This window comes from Salvia hispanica, chromosome 3 (genome assembly GCF_023119035.1).
Source record: "Salvia hispanica cultivar TCC Black 2014 chromosome 3, UniMelb_Shisp_WGS_1.0, whole genome shotgun sequence".
In the NCBI taxonomy this organism is placed as follows: domain Eukaryota; kingdom Viridiplantae; phylum Streptophyta; class Magnoliopsida; order Lamiales; family Lamiaceae; genus Salvia; species Salvia hispanica.
In genome coordinates, this window is record NC_062967.1 from 16939207 (window position 1) to 16959388 (window position 20182).

The 20182-nt window shown below is 35.9% G+C and overlaps 4 protein-coding genes across 4 annotated transcripts; 3 read left to right on the forward strand and 1 right to left on the reverse strand.

The window, feature by feature from the left end:
- Positions 1 to 1037: 1037 nt before the first annotated feature.
- On the forward strand, positions 1038 to 4809 carry LOC125208939 (chromatin remodeling protein EBS-like). The gene is made up of 5 exons (XM_048108475.1): positions 1038 to 1264; positions 1848 to 2190; positions 2305 to 2373; positions 3961 to 4099; positions 4495 to 4809. Exons 1-5 carry the CDS (start codon positions 1192 to 1194, stop codon positions 4519 to 4521), a joined length of 651 nt encoding a protein of 216 aa, XP_047964432.1. The 5' UTR covers positions 1038 to 1191; the 3' UTR covers positions 4522 to 4809.
- Positions 4810 to 5040: 231 nt separating this feature from the next.
- On the reverse strand, positions 5041 to 6915 carry LOC125211589. Its single transcript, XM_048111453.1, has 2 exons — positions 6761 to 6915; positions 5041 to 5621 (listed from the first exon to the last, which is right to left on the reverse strand). Exon 2 carries the CDS (start codon positions 5559 to 5561, stop codon positions 5136 to 5138), a length of 426 nt encoding a protein of 141 aa, XP_047967410.1. The 5' UTR covers positions 5562 to 5621; positions 6761 to 6915; the 3' UTR covers positions 5041 to 5135.
- Positions 6916 to 8698: 1783 nt separating this feature from the next.
- On the forward strand, positions 8699 to 10809 carry LOC125211014. Its single transcript, XM_048110685.1, has 5 exons — positions 8699 to 9146; positions 9560 to 9681; positions 9860 to 9951; positions 10383 to 10469; positions 10561 to 10809. Exons 1-5 carry the CDS (start codon positions 8791 to 8793, stop codon positions 10660 to 10662), a joined length of 759 nt encoding a protein of 252 aa, XP_047966642.1. The 5' UTR covers positions 8699 to 8790; the 3' UTR covers positions 10663 to 10809.
- Positions 10810 to 14876: 4067 nt separating this feature from the next.
- On the forward strand, positions 14877 to 18903 carry LOC125216642 (chitin elicitor receptor kinase 1-like). Its single transcript, XM_048118400.1, has 12 exons — positions 14877 to 15584; positions 16079 to 16112; positions 16232 to 16236; positions 16332 to 16466; positions 16896 to 17095; positions 17207 to 17296; positions 17421 to 17514; positions 17589 to 17740; positions 17819 to 17913; positions 18153 to 18291; positions 18373 to 18471; positions 18552 to 18903. The coding sequence occupies exons 1-12, from the start codon at positions 14969 to 14971 to the stop codon at positions 18714 to 18716; spliced, it is 1824 nt and encodes a 607-aa protein (XP_047974357.1). The 5' UTR covers positions 14877 to 14968; the 3' UTR covers positions 18717 to 18903.
- The last annotated feature ends 1279 nt before the right edge of the window (positions 18904 to 20182 follow it).

The window sequence follows — 20182 nt, forward strand, 5'->3', positions numbered from 1 at the left end:
AGAGTGACTAAAGAGCCATCAAATAGGACTCTTTGAGAACAAGAAACACACATAATCTTCTTTGAATTTTCGAGGCGTTAATTCTTTTTGTTTTATGTCATTCACTTGTATACGCCCTCTGCCCCATTATAATTTAATGCAAACGTACCATAAGAATGAACACATTAATAAAAAAACACGAACCCTAGTTTCCTGAATTCAAAATATTCTAATAATAGTTAGAATTGACTATAAAACAACCAAAATGCTATTCGTAAGCAGTTTGGAAATCTTATGAACGAAATTAGGGATTTTAGAAAAAAAGCTTTAAAATAATAAAATGATGATTTCGCCCGTTATATAATATTAGTTGCCCGAAGTTAATCGTACACCATGGTAAAAACAATGAGTTTGACTCGCCAGTCTATTTCGCGAGAACCTTGCGAATTTCGCGTCATTGCGACACAATTGACATTTTTAATGTTTTTGTAATTGTCGGCGTCGATTGATGGAACTGCATCATAGTTGAGTCATATTCTTTTTATAATCGTCTCACTATAATTAAGTCATAATACTATTTCTTTGGCAAAAAATAATACTGCGATTGATATGCATACTGATATCATATGCATACTAAAAGTAATAAACAAATCATGCTATTAAAGTTTATGGTGCGCATAGAGTCGGAAAAACTTGAATTCATTGTTGTCGTGTTGTGCATCTTATCCAGATAAAAGTAAAAAAGTTGTTGTATTATTTGTAACATAAATACACAACTTGATCCTCGCTTTTTGGCTTTTCATAGATAAGTTGTACAACACACGACAACAATGAATTCATGTTTTTTCGCTCTATGTCCATAAACTTTAATGCCTAATTTGTTTTAAGCATTTCACTGAATCCCATAGACGAAATCTAATCATCTACGTATAAAAATCATGTATTATTTTCCTCAAAACTAAGTGTAAATATGATTTTAATAAAATTAGCCTGATGTGGTAAAAGAGCATATATCCATAAATGATGGAATTAAATTGACAAGATCTATTAATGACATTTGCCAAAGCTGCCCGCGGGCAGGGCTGAACCCTGTCTTCCGACATAATTTCTCCACGCCACTGAATTTCTCTCTTCAACCCAGCAATTAGGGTTTCTGTTTCTCTCCTCACCTCTAAATTCAACCCAATATCCGCTCCACTTCCTTCGATCGCGATGGCCAAGACGAAGCCGGGGAAAAAAGACGTCGATTCATACACTATAAAGGGCACCAACAAAGTTGTCAGACGTATTCCCATTTTCACCCCTTTCTCTCCATCTTTGATTGCGTCTTTCTTCTTCTTATTATTATTTGCATTTTTTATTCGTCGATTTGGTTGCTGATTAGCGTGATTTTGTCGTTTCTTGTATGCTGAGGTATCGAATGTAGGGTTTTGGGGATGTTTGTTTTGATATTTATGTCTCGGGATTTGTGGTGCTAATTTGTTTGTTCCTGGAATTAGGTAATGTTTGTTTGGTGTTTATTAGAATTTGAAAGGAGTTTATGATTTTGTTTACCTAACTGCTGATGCAATTTTGTTTTTTTAAAGCTTTTTGAACCTATTTCTGTTTAATCCATTTCTGTTTAGTTACTAGCAAGTTAAAAATAATTAATGCTGTTGGTTTAGCTTATTTCCGGATAGGCGAATGAGCTCAATTCAAATGGAAATGGATGTTTTGGTGTTGTTTGAGCTCAATTTGCTTGAACAGTTTGGTGTTTCTACTATCCACCTAGGCCACTTTGTGTCGAGTTTTTGATTGTTGGATTTATATGGCTTATATGCTCGTATGGTTTGGTTGAGCTCGACTGATATATATGAGTGTTTATGTAGCTGGTGATTGTGTGATGATGAGACCATCTGACTCGGACAAGCCACCATATGTGGCAAGAGTCGAGAAGATTGAGTCTGACCACAGGAATAACATGAAAGTGCGGGTGAGGTGGTACTACCGCCCTGAGGAATCAATTGGAGGCCGTAGGCAGTTCCACGGTGCCAAGGAGTTATTCTTGTCGGACCACTATGACGTACAGAGTGCTCATACCATTGAAGGAAAGTGCATTGTGCATACCTTTAAGAACTACACCAAGCTAGAGAATGTGGGGACGGAGGATTACTTTTGCAGGTTCGAGTATAAGGCTGCTACCGGAAGCTTCACTCCCGACCGTGTTGCTGTGTGAGTCTCGGTTATTAAAGCTTTGATGATTAGTTGATGCATCTTAGTAATGCTAACTTTTCCTCTTCTTTTCTTTTTAATTCTTACATATTTATTTGGTGGTTTTGTTTCAAGATATTGCAAGTGTGAGATGCCTTATAACCCAGATGATCTCATGGTGCAATGTGAAGGATGTAAAGATTGGTATGTCATATATCCTTCAGCCATGTTTTTTACAATATGAAATTAGGCATTTATTTAAGAAAATTTGGAATTTTCAACTCTCCCCCCCCCCCACCCAGTGGCGAATCCAGGACCGGTAAGTGAGGGGGCGGAATGAAAAAATCTACTTATATCGCTAACACAACCTTCAAATTTTTTAAGCATCTTTTTTACCGTTATATACACTCTAATAGTAGTGTTTGACAACTCTTTCAGCAACAATCATAAATGAGTGGGCTTCACCGTTTATGGTATCATGTAGTTCGATCATTACTTGAACGATTAGTTATATTTTTTGAATTTTAGTAAATCAATAGATTTGGTCTATTTAAGAAATTTTGATGAGTTAATTTATGAAAAATATAAGCATGATTTATAAGTATATAATTGTATGTGTATTATAATGCAATAATTTTAGTTCCAAGTGTTAATTTTTTGAATTTATGTTAGATAAAGTTAAAATATATATGGAGTATAATTAAAAGTTTCAATTGTGTCTGCCATATCAACATACAAGAGAAAATTAAAAAGGACAACTTTGTTTTTCTCTCTCACCCTAGAAACCTACATGGCTACGACACCTAAGGTAAAAAGAGTAAATTTTAGAATAATTAAAAAAGAATTAATACCGAAAGTCAAAAGGAGTTACTCATTCCTTCGTCTTCCTAATTAGCGACACCCACACACAAAAGAAAGATAAAAACTTCATCACTACCACCTACACCACTCAATCTCTGAACAGCCTCTTGAAAACCTCAAATAATTGAGGAAACTATCTCAATGTAACAGATTTCTGGCAGCTCCTTTATTTTCCATTTCTTCTTCTTTGTGACTGCGCCAGCGGCCAAGGGAGGGGGCGACCGCCCCCTCATGCCCCTGGATCCGCCACTGCTCCCTTTGTTGCAAATCCATACCTTCCATATGATGCAGTCAATTTGAGGTTCATCATGTTTACCAATTTGACAAATCGATCTAGCTGGTTTTGAGCCAATTTTACATTTATAAAGAGATAATAAAAAATAATAGGATGATTGCCATAAAAAAAATTATCCGGATGTCCTCCTTAGCCCAGGCCCTTGGAACCTGTAAATTGATGTGTTTCTCTGGTATATTGGTATGCCTCTTACCATTCATAAAACATATATTTGAGTTTACAGCAATGAGCAATATGCCTTTACTTATGCAATGCAGTTTGGTATTCTCTACTGTTAGAGCCAAATAAATGTCTTGTGCTAAATTCGGGTTGGTTTGGATTAACTTATGGTATTAGAGAATAGAGACTAGACAGCCAAAATCCCTCAAATTGACAAGTACTTTCTAATGCTCATGACACACATATTTAATGTTTGACATTTCCTCTTCTAGGGGCAAGCTTAGAAACACACGTATTTAATGTTTGACATTTCCTCTTTTTGGGGCAAGCTTAGAAACACATGTATTTCATGTTTGACATTTCCTCTTTTTGGGGCCAGCTTTCTAACATTAATTGTATTTCACTGATCGAATGTGGACGTTATTTCCTTACACCCTTTTAGAGGATGTGTTTCTGATGCATCTTTCTTATTGAAGGTTTCATCCTTCTTGTATGGGCATGACCATTGAAGAGGCAAAGAAGCTTGATCAGTTCTTGTGCTCTGATTGTTCATCTGATGACGATACCAAAAGGTCTTTGAACTCATTTCCCGTATCACCGGCTGCTGAGACAAAGGTGAGAACGTTTCTTCTCTTTGAGCTCATCTTTGTTCATACTTGTAGCAGTAGATGCCCCTGCCCTGAAATATGGACCTTGGCTGTAACAAACATGACGTCTCTTGAGAAAATATTTACAGGAGAAACTGAAGTGGTCTTTATCTAACTTTTAAGGTTTCTGGTGAATCACACTATACTCGTGTATTAGACACACACACGCACACACAATATTATCCTTCTTAACAAATGCACTTAGGTGGGGTTAAGAGCCGAGTTTGGAACACTTTTTAGTTTTTACTTCGACTCCTCTGTGCAATAACAGCAAGGACGAAGGATGATTTTCTTTCTGTTTTGAGACGCAAAATGCTTATTCAAGTAAGCATCTCTAACCCCTTGACTGTAATCAATTGTTAGGTGGAGGCGAAGCGAAGAAAGAGGTGAATGAGTCGTGCATGAGTATGTACGAGTTTTCTTGCATAGTAGCGCGCTATTTGTTGTTGTACCATGGAATTGTACAGTGCAGAGAGAGTGGAAACTACAAGACATGGTCTGAGGCTTATTTCTAATTTATGGTAGCCTAATTATTATTATTATCATCTATTTATTGTATCTTTGTGCAGACTAAGTAGTTAGTAGTACTACTCATCATTGTTGTTATGTGCGTGTACAATTCCCCTTAAAACATTGAAATTGTTGATTGAAATCTATCATTAACCCTAGTTTTCTTAATATGGTAAAATGGCATTTTGGAAATGTGGATTATAGTTGTGTTTTCTGATGTATTGTAGTTTTAGTGCTCGCATTTTATACGTAAACCTCTTTTTTTGTGACTTCACTGGATTTTGCTTCTGATATAAATTTAATATCTTAATGATTTATTTGGAAATGAATAGCATTCAAACTTGCACGAAGAATCCAGAGATACAGAACAATAAAATGCTAAAAAGCCACTAAACAAAATACAAACATAAACATATACTTCATAAATATAACTCAAAATCCAATCATTTTTTTCTAGACGACATACAACACTGAATCAAGATCATCAACATCGGCTAATCATCACCATATGCTCTAAAGCTATACCGTTCTTGATAGAAATCATTGAAGAAGAGATCGGCTTCGAACCACTTCGGGTAGCGAACGAGGTCGCCCGCAACGAAGCTCATGTATCGCTTGCTCCCGTCTGGCACCACTCTCACTTCCCCTTCCTCGATATAAACGAGCTGATCGACCTGCCAGTCCCATGGGAGCTGGCACTTGCCCGTCTTCCACACAGACCATCTCGAGACACCGAGCTCTGCCAGGCGCTCCTTTGAGACCTTCCTCTCTACCTTCACGTTGTAGAGCTCCTCCAATGGCTTCTCCACCTTCATTGCTCGTATAGGCTGGTACTGCCTCGGGCTAGGAATGAAACTTTTGTGCTTTTTGGCAGAAGATGAAGAGAGTGCTAGCATTGGAGCCGTGATACTACTAGCCATATCCTATTATTTTACACTTGCTAAGCCAAAGGCACGCAAAAGATCAGTCGGATGCAGCAACTGCACAGAAACACAGGAATAAACGATCAAGTTTATTTTGTTCGTTTAAAGCATAAAGCGCGGTTAAACGCATAGAAGAAATCTCGTAATGCAATCCTTTGTGGGGAAAATCATGTTCCCTTTTCAGATAGCCTCATTATCTTGATCACAGACAAAATCTAATTTTGTTTGTGCTAAAGCATAAACAGTGGTTGAACAAAGATAGAAGCAAGATGTACCTATCACCTACAACATAAATGTATAGCTGTAATCATATAAGAACTCATGTAATGTAATCTCTCACGGGGAAAAACATCGTTCCCTTTCACAAAAACCGTATCTTGAACCGCAAAAATATGAACTTATTTTTTTCAGTCAAAGCACAAACAGTGATTAAACAAAGGTGGAAGTACGCTATCACATACGCCATAAGTATATAGCTTAAAGCTTTACAAAATTCATGTATTGCAATCTTTCACAGCCAAAAGCATCCTTCCCTTTTTCAGATAGACTCGTTATCGTTGAACACCCATAAAAACTCGGTTCCACATTCATCGACTCCTATGTTGAGATTTCTAAACCATTCCTAATATAAGAAGTAGGCAGTCAAAGAACATATAGTGATTATTAACACTCAAATCAATCATCTACACCACTTTATGTCTCCACAAACTAGTAGTAATTGATTTTACATATACGTATTTTTCATTTCACTGAAAATCCATTCTTCTGTATACTACAATTTCTATGGCAATATGACCTCTACCACAACGAAGTAATTCATAGATCAAATTAATTTCTGGATTAGACATCGCGTTTTAATCTAATTTAAAGCAACTTTGGCACAAGAAACATTTCCCATTCTTAATTTTTACTTAACCACAACCTAAAAGGGCTTAAAATCAACTTCAATTGACACCAAAAATTACGCAGAATCAGTCGAGAATTAGAGAAAAACAACCACCTTAACCCCAATCATGAATTTCTTCCATTTCTATACTCAAATTAAACAATTAACCAATACAATTTACTCAACTACTATTCAATTTGAAAGGAAAAAAACCGCAGAAAGGAAGAATCTGAAAATGAGACTATCAAACATGCCCTAAGCAAGCAGAAAATGAGATTAACGCAAGGGCCAAATGATGGGGGAGAATTACCTTAGCCTTTTCGTTTAAGGTGATCCCACCCTTTTTCTTAAACCCTTCAACTGGAAGGGAGAGGTTTATCCACAAAGTGCTGTGAATTCTTATACTTGAGCTTCCCAGAGTTCTTATTATTGCAAAAAAGCCTCTCTAGTTTCACAACATATGCTAGTCAGTCCAATAAAATCTATAAATGCCAACATAAAGATGAGTGGGCTTGGGCTGCGACATAAATATTGACTAGAGACTTCATGTAACTACACGCAATAGTTTATCAAGAAAAAATTTGTACTTTGAAGAATAGAAATATATAGGTGCCGGAGTAGATGGGTTCAAATTTTTAAATGCACAACAAAGAAATTAGATTTCTTGTTTACCAAGGCCTACGTCTTTTTTATCTCCATTCATTTCAATTGGACAAAAGCTTTGACCTTTTCTTTTCAATATTATCACAAATGGACTTTCTTTGATTAACTTTTATTTTTATTATGCCAATATGCAACGAATTCTTACACGATATGAAAATAAGCTTCCCAAATTGGGAATCATATTTTTTAAATTCCTTATGCCATCTCCAATCATTTACAATAAACTCAAACTCATTTTTAAGTATATGTTACACCAAAAAATAATTTTACTCCAATCATTTATACCAAATTTAAAATTTACACCATTTTTAAGATTTTATCTCACAAAACTTTTGCAGTAACACCAAATATGGTGTTGTTTCACAAAAAAACACCAAAAATGGATTTGAGTTTGGTGTATGGTATTGGTTGGAGAAGATTTCTACACCAAAATTCATTTTTTGTGTATGGTTGGAGATGGTCTAAGAAGTGAGCCTTTTGCGTCTCATTAATTAGAGACGTATAAGACTTTCACTTACACTAGCGGAGCCAATTAAGGGCAGGGGGGACAGTGGTTACCCCAAAATTCTCTAATTATTAGTACTATTTGAGAGTATTTAATATCACAATTGTCACAATGGTCTAGTGGTATTGCACTCCTTTCTCATTGATTAGATAATGTGTTCGATTCTATTTGGACACCAAATTAAATTTCTTATTTTGTTAAAACAAATTGGTGTCTAGAACTGTAACCATTGGAAATATTTTCACTAGTATTTTATAATTATATACTTCTATGTAACAATTGTTAATTTTTTTTTATATTTAATAATTATTATATGAAAATGAGAATTTTTCTATTAAATATTAGTAAGGTTTATAGAAATAAAATAGAATGTTAAACTAATCTAAATGATGACCAATATTGTTTACGTTTTCATCAAAACTTTTCCAAAATAATGTAAAAGATGATTTCTGAGTAACGGTATTACTTCATGTAAAAATTTATCGCACTCCCAAATCAAAAGTTCTGGATCCGCCACTGTTCACTTACTACATATCCCCAATTCCCTTTTGTTGTAGGTGGTTCAACATGATTTACTGTGGCTGCTGGTCCCTCCATTTGTGAAACCCACCGCAACCCTATCCACCGACGATCGAGCATTAGAGACTGATCAACCATGCTTCCGAAAATCCCTTCAGTCCCAAGGCAATGGCCGGGCGACATGAAATCGACCGTGGAAGCGACCATATATGGAAATGAGAGACACATAAGCCATATGTGTTGCTCACTTCTCCTGAATTTAAAGAATAAGCTTCCCAATACATGTCAATATGGTCTAACATAGTACTCCATATTAGATGTTACACTTAATTTTTTATTTTATCCACAAAAGAAATGATATTTCTTTCGTTGAAAAAGTTTTCACTCCCGTTAATAAATATACTAATTTCTCTCTTAATTTTTTATTTTATCCACAAAAGAAATGATATTTCTTTCGTTGAAAAAGTTTTCACTCCCGTTAATAAATATACTAATTTCTCTCGTACTATATCACAAGACAAGTTCTTCTAGAATGTTGTGTCATTATTTAAGCGTACTATTGGTATCTAGAACGAGTAATTTTATGGTGTTCGGAGTGCTTGTTCACCAAGCATTTCTTGACTCCGCGGCAAAACTACACAAGTAGAGAAGGAATGAGTTTTCTCGCAGGCCGATTAGCCGGCAAAGAGGGCTCCTATTTCCTGCAAGAATCCAAGCAAGCTGTCACTAAACTCCGCGAGAAGCAGAGGAATTCCGCTGCTACCAACCTCATCACACCGATTGCCGATTCTTCATCGCCGGCCGATGTTCTGCCCGAGGTTTTGCGGCACAATCTCCCTTCCAAGATTTTCAGCTCCGACTCGGCCAATTCGGGCTCTTCTTTATCCACGGCCTCCAAATGGGCCCTGAAGCCCGACCCGAAAAGCGGCGGCGTGTCGGTGTCGGCCGATGCTCTGAATCCCCTCAGGGGTTACGTTTCTCTGCCGCAGGTCACATTTGGACCTAAAAGGTCTTCTCTTTTTCCCTTCTATTGTAAATTGGTTTATGTTTTTGGGGTTTTTGATCAAGTAATTGATGATTATCGTTGGTCGACTGTTAATTTGGTAATTTTGGTGTATGAATTTAGTGTTTGGTTGAATTTCACTAATTAGCAGGCTATTGTTCCTTTTTTGGTTGAAAAAGATGAGATTTTGGGAATATATTTTGTGAAGTTTGTACATGTTCTTAATATCTGAGAACAATGAATAGAGATTAATTCAGGTGGTTAGTTTTTTGCTCTGATCACATCATTGAATGGAATTTTGTTGTGTTTTACACAGTGATGATCAAATCATTATGTTTTGTAATACATTATTGGCTCTTACTATCATTTTTGGCATCTTTTCTTGCAATGTTGATGGACTAATATCTGGTGATACTCAGGTGGCAGATTCCCAATTCGGAGGGCGCTGTTGTAGCCTCGACTGCAAATGATTTGCGGCAAGACAAGTATGCCCCTATCAACCCGGAGAAGTTGAAGGCTGCTGCAGCAGGGCTAACTCAAAGTATGCTCTGGTTTATTGTTTGTTCGTTACCGATTGTCAGTCTCGTGAGGCATTAGAGCTATTATTGTGGCCATAGTGTCGTTTTTAGGATATTCAGACGCCCATGAGCATATTTAATCCTGTGGTTTCTTGAATTGGAACGAGCTGATACATATCTTTAGGCTCTCTTTGTTTGCAGTTGGGTCTGCATTTGCTGTTGCAACGGCTATTGTCTTTGGTGGTGCTGCCTTGATCTTTGGGCTGGCAGCATCAAGGCTCCAGGTGCACAACGTAAGTATAAATATCAGAGATGGTAGAATATAACGAAAACATTGATCTTGATAATTTTGGCTTTCATATACCGTATTGATTAAGAGTGATCAGGGAAGTTCATTTGAAAACTTAGGGGTTCTGCAATAAATACTTAAGAACGGTCTCGATTCTTGATTGACATGATTAGATATCCACTCTATTTGATTTATGCTGTCTTTGAGAGACACAATTCTTAGAAGCAGTCCGTGCTGGAAATGGAGGTCACGACACTCCAACAACTCCCTTGAATTGATATAGGTTTACATTTTGGACTGCATTCCGATAACTGTTGTTTCTTTCTATTGTCTTTCTATGCATTTACAAGTTTGAAGGCGACTATCGACATCCATTCTGTTTCACGTTTCTTTATAAACATTAGATAGTACTTAATTATGTTTCATTGTTTACAGATGAATGACATTAGGGATAGAGGAAAGGATTTAATTCAACCGAGATTCGAGACGTTGAAAGAGCGGTTGGCGCCTCTAAGGAATTGGGTAGGTAGTCGGTTAGAACATATAGAAAGGAAGGAATCTAAATTATTGTGGCTTTTTTTGTCTATTTCTTGCTAAATTTGGTTGATTTTAGGCTGAGGAAGTATCAAAGAAATGGCATTTGGAAGAGGAAGGAAATTTGAAAGAAAGTCCTCTCTTTAAGGAGCTTTCAAGAACATTGGGTGCCAAATCTTGAATGTCTTCTTCTCTTTATATTTTTGTTTGTTTGTTGTATTTGTCGCGTTTGTACGGTACCCGGAAGGTAGTAGTATTGAGATATGAACTCGCGATATGCTAGTCATGAAATCGTTTCTCTACCGAATTGGAGTTTGTGATTGTTATATGGAGTAGTTTTGAATACATTGTTTAGAAAAAATAAGGTAAGTGTATCATATATGTTAGTAAAATATGGTTAGTGTAATATATAGGTTAGTTTTGTTATTTTCCCAAGTGCAAGTGTGAGGATATTTGTAAAATAAATACTTATAATTTTGATATAAGGAGGTATTTTATGATCTTTACTTTTATCATGTGGAGGAAGGCCAATCAATTAGCAAATTGAGTTTTTTTTTTATACATTTGGTTTGATTTTTAATATATTAATTATTGATATTTTTAAACAAATGAGCATGATGCTCATGGCTCAAATAAGGCATGTAGGGAGTAATCATTTTTCTATATTGCAAAACATATACTCCCTCAGTATCCTCATAATTGAGGTAAAACTTTTCGGCATGGAGTTTAAGAAAAAAGATGTTGAGTGTGGTAAGTAAATAGATAAAAAAAAAGTAAGAGAGAGAATAAAGTAAAAAAATGAATAAAGTAGAGAGAATAAAGTAAGAAAAAAAAGTTACCATATATGGAAATGACTCAACTATGAGGGAATTTCTCGAAATGAAAAAATGACTCAACTATGAGGGAACGGAGAAAGTATTTATGTTATTTCATTGAAGGAGTTAAGTAGTATTTTTTTTTTCATTGAAGGAGTTAATTAAGGAGTATTCTTTATCGATTAAGTCTGTTGTAGTGTAAGGAGTATTTTTTTTATTTTTTTACAAAAATTGCAGGCACCTAAATGGTGAGATCATGAGATATAAGAATCGATCCCTCGCCATTTGGTTGAAAGTGAAGACTGAAGAGAGTCTTATACCACTAATTCACACCCCTAAACATTTAAAAGGAAACCTTTTATTATAGAAAGAGAGGAAGTTCAATTTTTCTAATGATTTCGGTTTATACTAATTATGTCCATATCAGATTGTATCTAATTACATAGCTAAACACATTGAATAAAATTATTTTCAGCTAATATGGCAGCTAACAAATCTTGTATGTGTGGAGAGAGAATGATAGGTGCATAAATGATAGTGATTGGTGGTTGTATTAAATAATGGCTATTTTAAATAGGATCGCATAAAATGAGAGATGCTATTAAGAATTATAGTACTGTATTACATTTGCGATCTGTTTGGGATGGATTATTTTTTGAGAATGTTTGGAATGTATAATTTGATGAAAGCACCATCGCATTATTCCTTTATTGATAATTACCACTAGTATCATGATTTTCCTTTGAATGATTTATCGACAATTATAAATATAATGATACCAGCGTATAAAAAAAAAATTAACTACACTCTACGGCACATGCAACTTAATTTGAACCAAGTTGCAAAAATAATAATATTACTTCCAAAAATTTTCAAAAGGAATCATAATCCTTCACGAATATTATAAATATAACATGTGACAAAAATTTCAACTTCAAACGAGGTGACTTTTTTTGTTAAACTTGTAAATACACATTTAATGACAAATTCATCTCTATATATGAGCGTTGAAAATTTAGTTTCATGCTATGCTTAGAGTTAGGTATTAATTACTTACTTTAGCCAAACACTTATATACACATTTCTACACTGCAATATTTAATTATATCAACAAAAATATCTCTTGTTGACTTTCATACATTAAAGAGATACTAATATTTTTAATTAAACATTCAAATATTATATTTATCATTCTGAATAACTAATACTACTAGTATTATTTCAAACAAAGAAGTTAACGGTGAAGTCAAGAAATGTTGCATATGTAAACGCGCTCAATTTAAATCCTACTACAAATTACATAAATATTTGATCTCTAGCTAAAATATTCATCATAACATCAAAATCAAATGTATATTAAGATAGGCATTATTGCTTGAAGCTAAAAAATGTCCAATTGATACATTGATTGTGTAAATCTATAAACTTGGCTTCTAGACTTAACTTGGCACGAATTGATCAATTGATTCCTCTTCCTCATCAAAACATCGTGAATTGCAATTTAACCAACAGGAGACGGTGATAGAATAGGAAAAGAGAAAATAACAACACCTTATTAAGTCGAAAATTTTACAATGGATCCGCTGATCAAAACGACATCATTTATTATGGAGAGGATTGGATCCCGAGGGAACTCTACGTTTCTCCGACCCAAATTCATTGGTTACTTGATCATCGGCTTTGTTTTGGTGCTTGTATAAAACATGCTCGGAAGCGGGGGAGGCGCTGTCGTCGGCCGCCTCAGCGACGGCGGAGGAGAGGAGGAGGGTGGCGGTGATGATTATTTTGAACATGAGGGGAGAGGGAATTGCCATGATGGAGTCGATTTGTGAATGGAGTTGGTAATTTTGAGAGAGAATTTAATTTATGGTTATGATTTGAAGAGGTTAGGAATGTGGCATGTAGTAATAAATTGTTAGGATCATTTTCATTGGTGTGTAATTTATTATGGACACGATGAATCTTCGCTTGAAAATTTCATAACTTCCATCAAATTGTAGTTTAAGAAGGAAAAGGAAAAGGAAAAGGATATGTTTTGACTTCCTTGTATTTAAATGTGTTCAAACGTTGAAGCATACAAAGTTTTTTCTTAAAAAGATTGTATGCAATTTTAAGTTGGCTACTATGGTTATACACGGAGTTGAATTGATATAAGTCGCACCTAATTTTTAGTTCTATAAGGAAAGCATATACTCCTATAAAATATTGCTAAGTATTTTTTTTCATTAAAAGAATTGTTATATGGAATCTTTGTTTACAAAATAGAGCTCTAGTGATTTTAAGCAATTTCAACTTGAGCACATTATTACATATCGAGTTCACTTAAAACACAAAGATAAGAGTTCACTTGATTTTTATTATATTCCTCGCTTTGTTTTATTTATCAACCTTGATCGTATTAAAAATTTATCAAATACTTCCTGCGTCTCATTAGTATGCAATATTATTTCATTTTAATTTGTCCCATTATAATTAAATTATTTAGTACTAATATTTTAGCAAAATCGAACATATCTAATATATCTCTTATTTTATTTTTCTCTTATTTTACTTTCTTCTATTTAATTTATTTCCTACTATCTCATTGTATTTTTATACTTCTCTTTCCTATTATGTACTCCAATCCTTTCCACTCTATGTGGAGCATTTCTAATTCAACACATAATTTTATATAGTATTGTTTTATAAGTAAAGTAAAGAAAATAAAATAAGAGAAGGAAAAAAATAAAAAAATTGATATTTTTTTATTTAGGAATATGTCATTTAAAGTGAGATATTTCAAAAAGGAAAATATGCACTCTTTTGAACACATTATTTAAAAAATGTTTATTGTACTGATTGGAGAAAGTTAAAGTATGAATAAAGGTTACTTATGGAACAAATAATCTACGTGAAACTTCTAAGATTGAAATAGAAAATGGCGCAATTATATTGTTAGTGTACTATGACTATAGTTTTAAATTGTTAATCCAGATAAAAACCATGTATTGCGATTAGACCTGCCCAAGGTTTACCGAACTAGCGGTTAAAATCGAAACTGTGAGAATTTATTCGAACTGAAATCGTCGATTTTTGAACCGCGGTTCGGTTCAGGTTCAAAATTTTTCGAACCGAAATCGTGCCGGAACCACAAAAAACCGCCAGAAAACCGTGAAATCAATCCGGAACCGCAGAAAACCGCAAAAAACCGGCAGTCTAGAACCGTGAAAAAATGTAAAAAAAAAACCGCCGGAAAATCATCGGTTAGGAACCGAAACCGGCGGTTTTGGAACCATAACCGTAACCGTAACCGTAACCGCGAAACATCCTCGCAATTCGGTTCCGGTTCAACAATTTCCAAAATCGAAACCGACGGTTCCGAATCGTAACCATCAGTTCCTGAACCGTGGGCACCTCTAATTGCGATACTAATATGGATTTTATGAAGAAAGTTATACCAATAATTAAATGCAGTGGAAATAGATGAGATCATTTAATGGAACTAAAACCATAATAAGAGAGACAAAATTTTAAAATTGGTAAATAATTAGATAATATAAACAAATTCCGCATCTAGAATTAAAAAATAGTGGAAGTTATGCGCAGCAGCAGCCATTCAAGTCAACTCTGACCACCGTCGACTTGAATCATTCATCTCCTTTTTCCAGCTATGCTCACGACCCATTCGACGAAATGCCGATGAAGCTCCTCACCGGAATTCTCCTCATCGCGATCCTCTCCGCCGCCGCCGACGCCCGCTGCAGCCGCGGCTGCGACACCGCGCTAGCCTCCTACTACATGTGGCTGGATTCCAACTTAACCTTCGTTTCTCGGATGACTCAAACCCCAATCAACACAATCCTCTCCTACAACCCTTCCATCCCCAATCAGGACAGCGTTCAGGCCGGCGCACGCGTCAACGTGCCTTTCCGGTGCGATTGCCTCCAAAACGGAGAATTCCTCGGCCACGAGTTCGATTTCACGACTTTTCCCGGCGTCACTTACCTGACGATCGCGCAAACCTACTATTCGAATCTGACGACGGTTGATTCGCTGCAGAGCTCCAATACGTATCCGGCGGAGAATATTCCGGACACCGGCGTCACGCTGAAGGTGGTGGTGAATTGCAGCTGCGGGGATGAGAATGTGTCCGAGGATTATGGATTGTTCATCACGTGGCCTTTGAGGCCAGGGGATACGCTGGAATCGGTCGCGGCAGCTAATAATTTGACCGCCGATATAGTTAGTAGGTATAATCCTTCAGCTAATTTCAACTCAGGCAGTGGATTGGTGTATATTCCAGGAAGAGGTCAGTAGCTTATTTTCTTAAGATAATTTGTAATTTAATCATACTATGATTTTCTAGTTATAATGTTGACATATTTGTTGTTGAATGTATGGAGCTGATGTAAAAGTCTGGTATGGTTTTCTTGTTTGTACTTTAAATGTATACTTTATAATTGCAAAAATTTGAATTACACATGTTTTTGCTAAGAGTTGGATTCCTGCCTAATTCAATGTTGACATGCTGCTTGAAAATACCAGTTGGCTAAATCTGCTGGTGTTACTTGCCGAAACATCACCAATTTTGCATTAAATTTCACACATAATTAACCATTAGCGGTTTGAACATTGATGGCAATATTTGCTGGAATCCAAGCTCATTATCAAAATTAGATTAAGTTAAAAGTTAAGTAATGGCAGCAGATTTTTAAGTTCGTTAATGGTGTGAAAAACCAGAACCTATTATCGTTTTATACTATCATATGTTTCACTCTGATGATTATCTTGATTTATTTGCAGATCAAAATGGGATATTTCCACCTATACCGAGCAGGTAGCTTTATATCTTTGATCTTGTATTAATTTTGTGCTTCCTTTCACTGTTTTCTGCACATTTTATAGCATATTATGTAAAAGTCTTATACTTATACAATCTTTTCCAATTTTTTGCAGCAAAGGTGGTTTGGTGTTCTCCTCTTACAATGGTTTCTGCTATCATCTCTGAAATTGTTTTAGCTATTTATTTTATAACTGCTGGTTTTCACTAATTTAGGACTATCTAGTGGCGCCATTGCTGGGATAGTGATTGCAGTAGTAGTTGGGGTGGTGGTAGTTTCTGGTTGGGTATATGTAGTGCTGCGGAGGAAGAAGAACAAGGAGAAGATCAAGTTACTCTCAGCATCTGAAGGTCAGTTGCATTGAACTTGCTGTTGCGATTTCCCAGATCGTTGAATTGGCAACATGTGGTCTAGTTGTGCTTGCTTGCAAATGCTTTGCGTTTTAGTTTAGGCTGATGATGATTTTGCTGAAAACTAGTAAAGTGATGCGGTTATGAGCAAAAGAACTTTAGCATGTTGTTGGCAGCATTGCTATTTTTTTCTATTGTTTGTGGATCACAAAAGAAGATTTTTTCTATGTATGTTTGTGAGGTTCATGGTGTTAATAATTTATGTAGATTGATAGAAATTACTATAATTGAGTATTTGAAGGTTAAGTTGGCAGATTTGCTTGGATGATTTTTATCTTTGCATCTTATTGCTCAAAGTTAACTGCCCCTTAATTGCTTGGTGAGCCGTATATAGCTCTGCTGGTCAGTTATTTACATCTGCTTGATTAGGTACCGACGGCTCTAATTTCAAACCACAAGATTCTGGTAGCACTCGCGCTAGTGCATCTCCAGCTCTTGGCATTACTGTTGAAAAATCTGTTGAGTTTTCATATGAAGAACTTGCTAGCTCAACTGAAAACTTCAGCCTGGCTAATAAGATCGGTGAAGGTGGATTTGGTGCTGTTTACTACGCTGAGCTTCGAGGCGAGGTGAGTATATTCTTAATTTTATTTCGTCTACCCTAACCTGAAAAGAAGCCTGAAAGTTCCGTTGCATAATCAGTTCCTGGTGTTTGCTACAAAAGTTTCTCTTCTGTGCAGAAAGCGGCGATCAAGAAAATGGATATGCAAGCGACTAACGAGTTTCTCGCTGAGCTGAAGGTTTTGACGAATGTTCATCACCTCAACCTGGTAATTGCTCTCTTACTATTCATTTGTGCAAATTGGTTTCGCTAGTAAGTTTCATAGGTCGTAAGTAAGGGAAAAGAATCTACGCTGACTGTGTGATTAATCTACATATGATCGCTGCCAACAGGTGCGCTTGATAGGATACTGTACCGAGGGCTCTCTTTTCCTTGTTTACGAATACATTGAGAATGGAAACTTAAGCCAGCATCTCCGAGGATCTGGTATGGATGATGAGTTCAGACTGTACTAAACTATAGAATTTGCCGAGCACGTTTCTTACTGTGTCCTTTTGCAGGCAGGGAGCCGCTCCCTTGGTCGACTAGGATACAAATTGCTCTTGATTCAGCTAGAGGTCTCGAATATATCCATGAGCACACGGTCCCTGTGTACATCCATCGAGATATCAAGCCAGCAAATATTTTGATAGACAAGAATTCGCATGCCAAGGTTAGGACAATAACATACCTATATTAGCCAAACTTCACAACTCGTTTAATAAATCAACGGTGTGATTTATTTCTGCAGGTTGCAGATTTTGGCTTGGCGAAACTTACTGATGTCGGAAGTAACTCACTACCAACGGGGCGGCTTGTGGGTACATTCGGCTACATGCCTCCCGAGTAGGTTCTCCGATCCTCTTCACATTTATCGATCCCATTTGGGCTATACTTAGCTAGTCTGTCTGCGGCTCTGCACAATTCTTATCTAATTTATTGAATAAAGCTAAGTTCCAAAAATCAAGAAAATCACCAGATACGAATGATTGATTCTGCTGATCCTATAGTTGGTTGATTTAACTGCAATAAATTCCAAGAGCCCTTAGGTTTTTGACTGTCTAACGGACCGTGAATTCATTCAGGTATGCGCAATATGGCGATGTTTCCCCCAAAGTCGACGTGTATGCTTTTGGTGTCGTGATCTATGAGCTGATATCAGCAAAGGAGGCTATAGTTAAGCAAAACGGGAATGCAGCAGACTCGAGGGGCCTTGTTGCTTTGGTAAGTTACTCGACTCTTGTAGACGTTGTTGTTGCTGTTGTCAATGCTAGACTTGGCTATTTATACGCCTCTTTCGTGTAGTTTGAAGACACTCTAACTCAGCCCGACCCGACTGAGGATCTGAAGAAGCTGATCGATCCTAGACTCGGGGATAACTACCCGCTTGACTCTGTCCTCAAAGTCAGTATCTCTAAAAACTGTTTTTTGTTCTCTTTTTTATTTGTCGTTGTGGGTTTGTAATTGTATCGATGTGATCATAGGTTGCACAGCTTGCCAGAGCTTGTACTCATGAGAATCCACAACTACGACCGAGCATGCGTTCGATCGTGGTTGCATTGATGACGCTGTCGTCATCGACGGATAATTGGGATGTCGGCAATTTCTACGGCAACCAGAACCTCTTGAATCTCATGTCTGGGAGGTAACATCTAGAGATGAGCATCTATCGGAGAATCCATCTTGTAATGTACTATACATGTATGTATTTCTATATTTATTTTTTGTAGATGATTTTGTTTGTGTATATTATACAGTTGCTTGTATTTAAACGGGTGGTTTGTTAAGCCATCAAATTGCACATAGATACTGAATGAAACGATAGTTTCAGTTGTAGGTTTCATTTTATATTTTATTCCGTATTGGATTTTCTCCATTAATATAGTGGAATAATAATTGAAACGAAGGTTTTAATGTACAATTGAAAAAGTAAGAAAGTTGAGTCTCATCACATGCAAATTCACTTCTTATTGCAAAACTGCAGAAACAGAGACCAAATTGTTGGGAAAAGAAGAAATATTGATAAAGAGTTGAGAATCCATAGATTAGATAATTAATCATGCCTTTGTTCCAATAATTGTCTTGTTCTCTTTTCCCAACACAAATTAGAGATTTTAGATCTAGTTTTTTTATGGATGAGATGTGCAAATATATAAATTATTTCCGCCTTCATCACAAGTCTATTTTACTTCAGCCCTGGACAAATAAGTCATAACAAGGAGGATTTAACTTCATTCTAGTAGAATTATTATTTCATTCTAGTACGTACAGGCGGTTTCGCCGTCACGTACCATTCTTTATCTCTGCAATGTCTATCACCATTGTCGTGGCGCTCTCTGGTCGATGTTGTGAATCAACTCCACACACACCAGCGCCGTGACCGGTCTTGTCTTCATTCGTTCTCTCGGCAGGTGTCAGCAGACGGAAACGTCAAGGCCATCCCATTGACGCTGTGATAGTCCCGAAATTCCAGCTATGACAACAAAATGAAGTGATAGTCTAATTGAATGGTGTAATAAGCACATCGAATCATGTAATAAACTATTTGAATGAAGTATGTGTAGAAACATTTGAAGTCTTAATGGAATGAAGTAAACACTTTATCTAATGAAGTAATAACGTTTTTGAATGAAATAATATGCCTACTAGAATGAATTGTATTTTTTAAAGTGTATAAAGTAAAAACCTAGTTCAATGAATTCGAATGAAGCATGTGTTGAATCATTTCAAAACTTACTGGAAGTAAGTAAAAACATACTATACTATAGTTTAAAGGTATTACATACCATGAAGTAATAAATCTACTAGAATAAAGTAAGATGAACTTATAATAAAGATCGAAATATATTACACATCAACGCATCTCATAAAAAAAAAACTAGATGTAATAGCCTAATTTGGTTTCTAGTTCAATCTTTAAAATTAGTTTAACATTAATCACAACTATGTGTATGATGATGAACCCTAGCTAGTGCTAGTAATATGTATAGGAGATTAAAAAATATTACATACTACTAATTTTCATATTTAAGATAATACAATTGTCATGTAGTGAATGTTTCCTAAATAAAACTTATTTATCGTAATTAAAATTTTATTACCTTAATTAAGACCT

Coding starts and splice junctions, on each gene's coding strand:
- LOC125208939 (XM_048108475.1), top strand. CDS start 1,192: ATGGCCAAGACGAAGCCGGGGAAAAAAGACGTCGATTCATACACTATA. Junction 1,265..1,847: donor CACCAACAAAGTTGTCAGAC/GTATTCCCATTT, acceptor GTGTTTATGTAG/CTGGTGATTGTGTGATGATG. Junction 2,374..3,960: donor TGTGAAGGATGTAAAGATTG/GTATGTCATATA, acceptor TTCTTATTGAAG/GTTTCATCCTTCTTGTATGG.
- LOC125216642 (XM_048118400.1), top strand. CDS start 14,969: ATGCCGATGAAGCTCCTCACCGGAATTCTCCTCATCGCGATCCTCTCC. Junction 17,297..17,420: donor ATGTTCATCACCTCAACCTG/GTAATTGCTCTC, acceptor CGCTGCCAACAG/GTGCGCTTGATAGGATACTG. Junction 17,515..17,588: donor CCAGCATCTCCGAGGATCTG/GTATGGATGATG, acceptor GTCCTTTTGCAG/GCAGGGAGCCGCTCCCTTGG.
- LOC125211589 (XM_048111453.1), bottom strand. CDS start 5,561: ATGGCTAGTAGTATCACGGCTCCAATGCTAGCACTCTCTTCATCTTCT.
- LOC125211014 (XM_048110685.1), top strand. CDS start 8,791: ATGAGTTTTCTCGCAGGCCGATTAGCCGGCAAAGAGGGCTCCTATTTC. Junction 9,682..9,859: donor TGCAGCAGGGCTAACTCAAA/GTATGCTCTGGT, acceptor CTTTGTTTGCAG/TTGGGTCTGCATTTGCTGTT. Junction 9,952..10,382: donor CAAGGCTCCAGGTGCACAAC/GTAAGTATAAAT, acceptor CATTGTTTACAG/ATGAATGACATTAGGGATAG.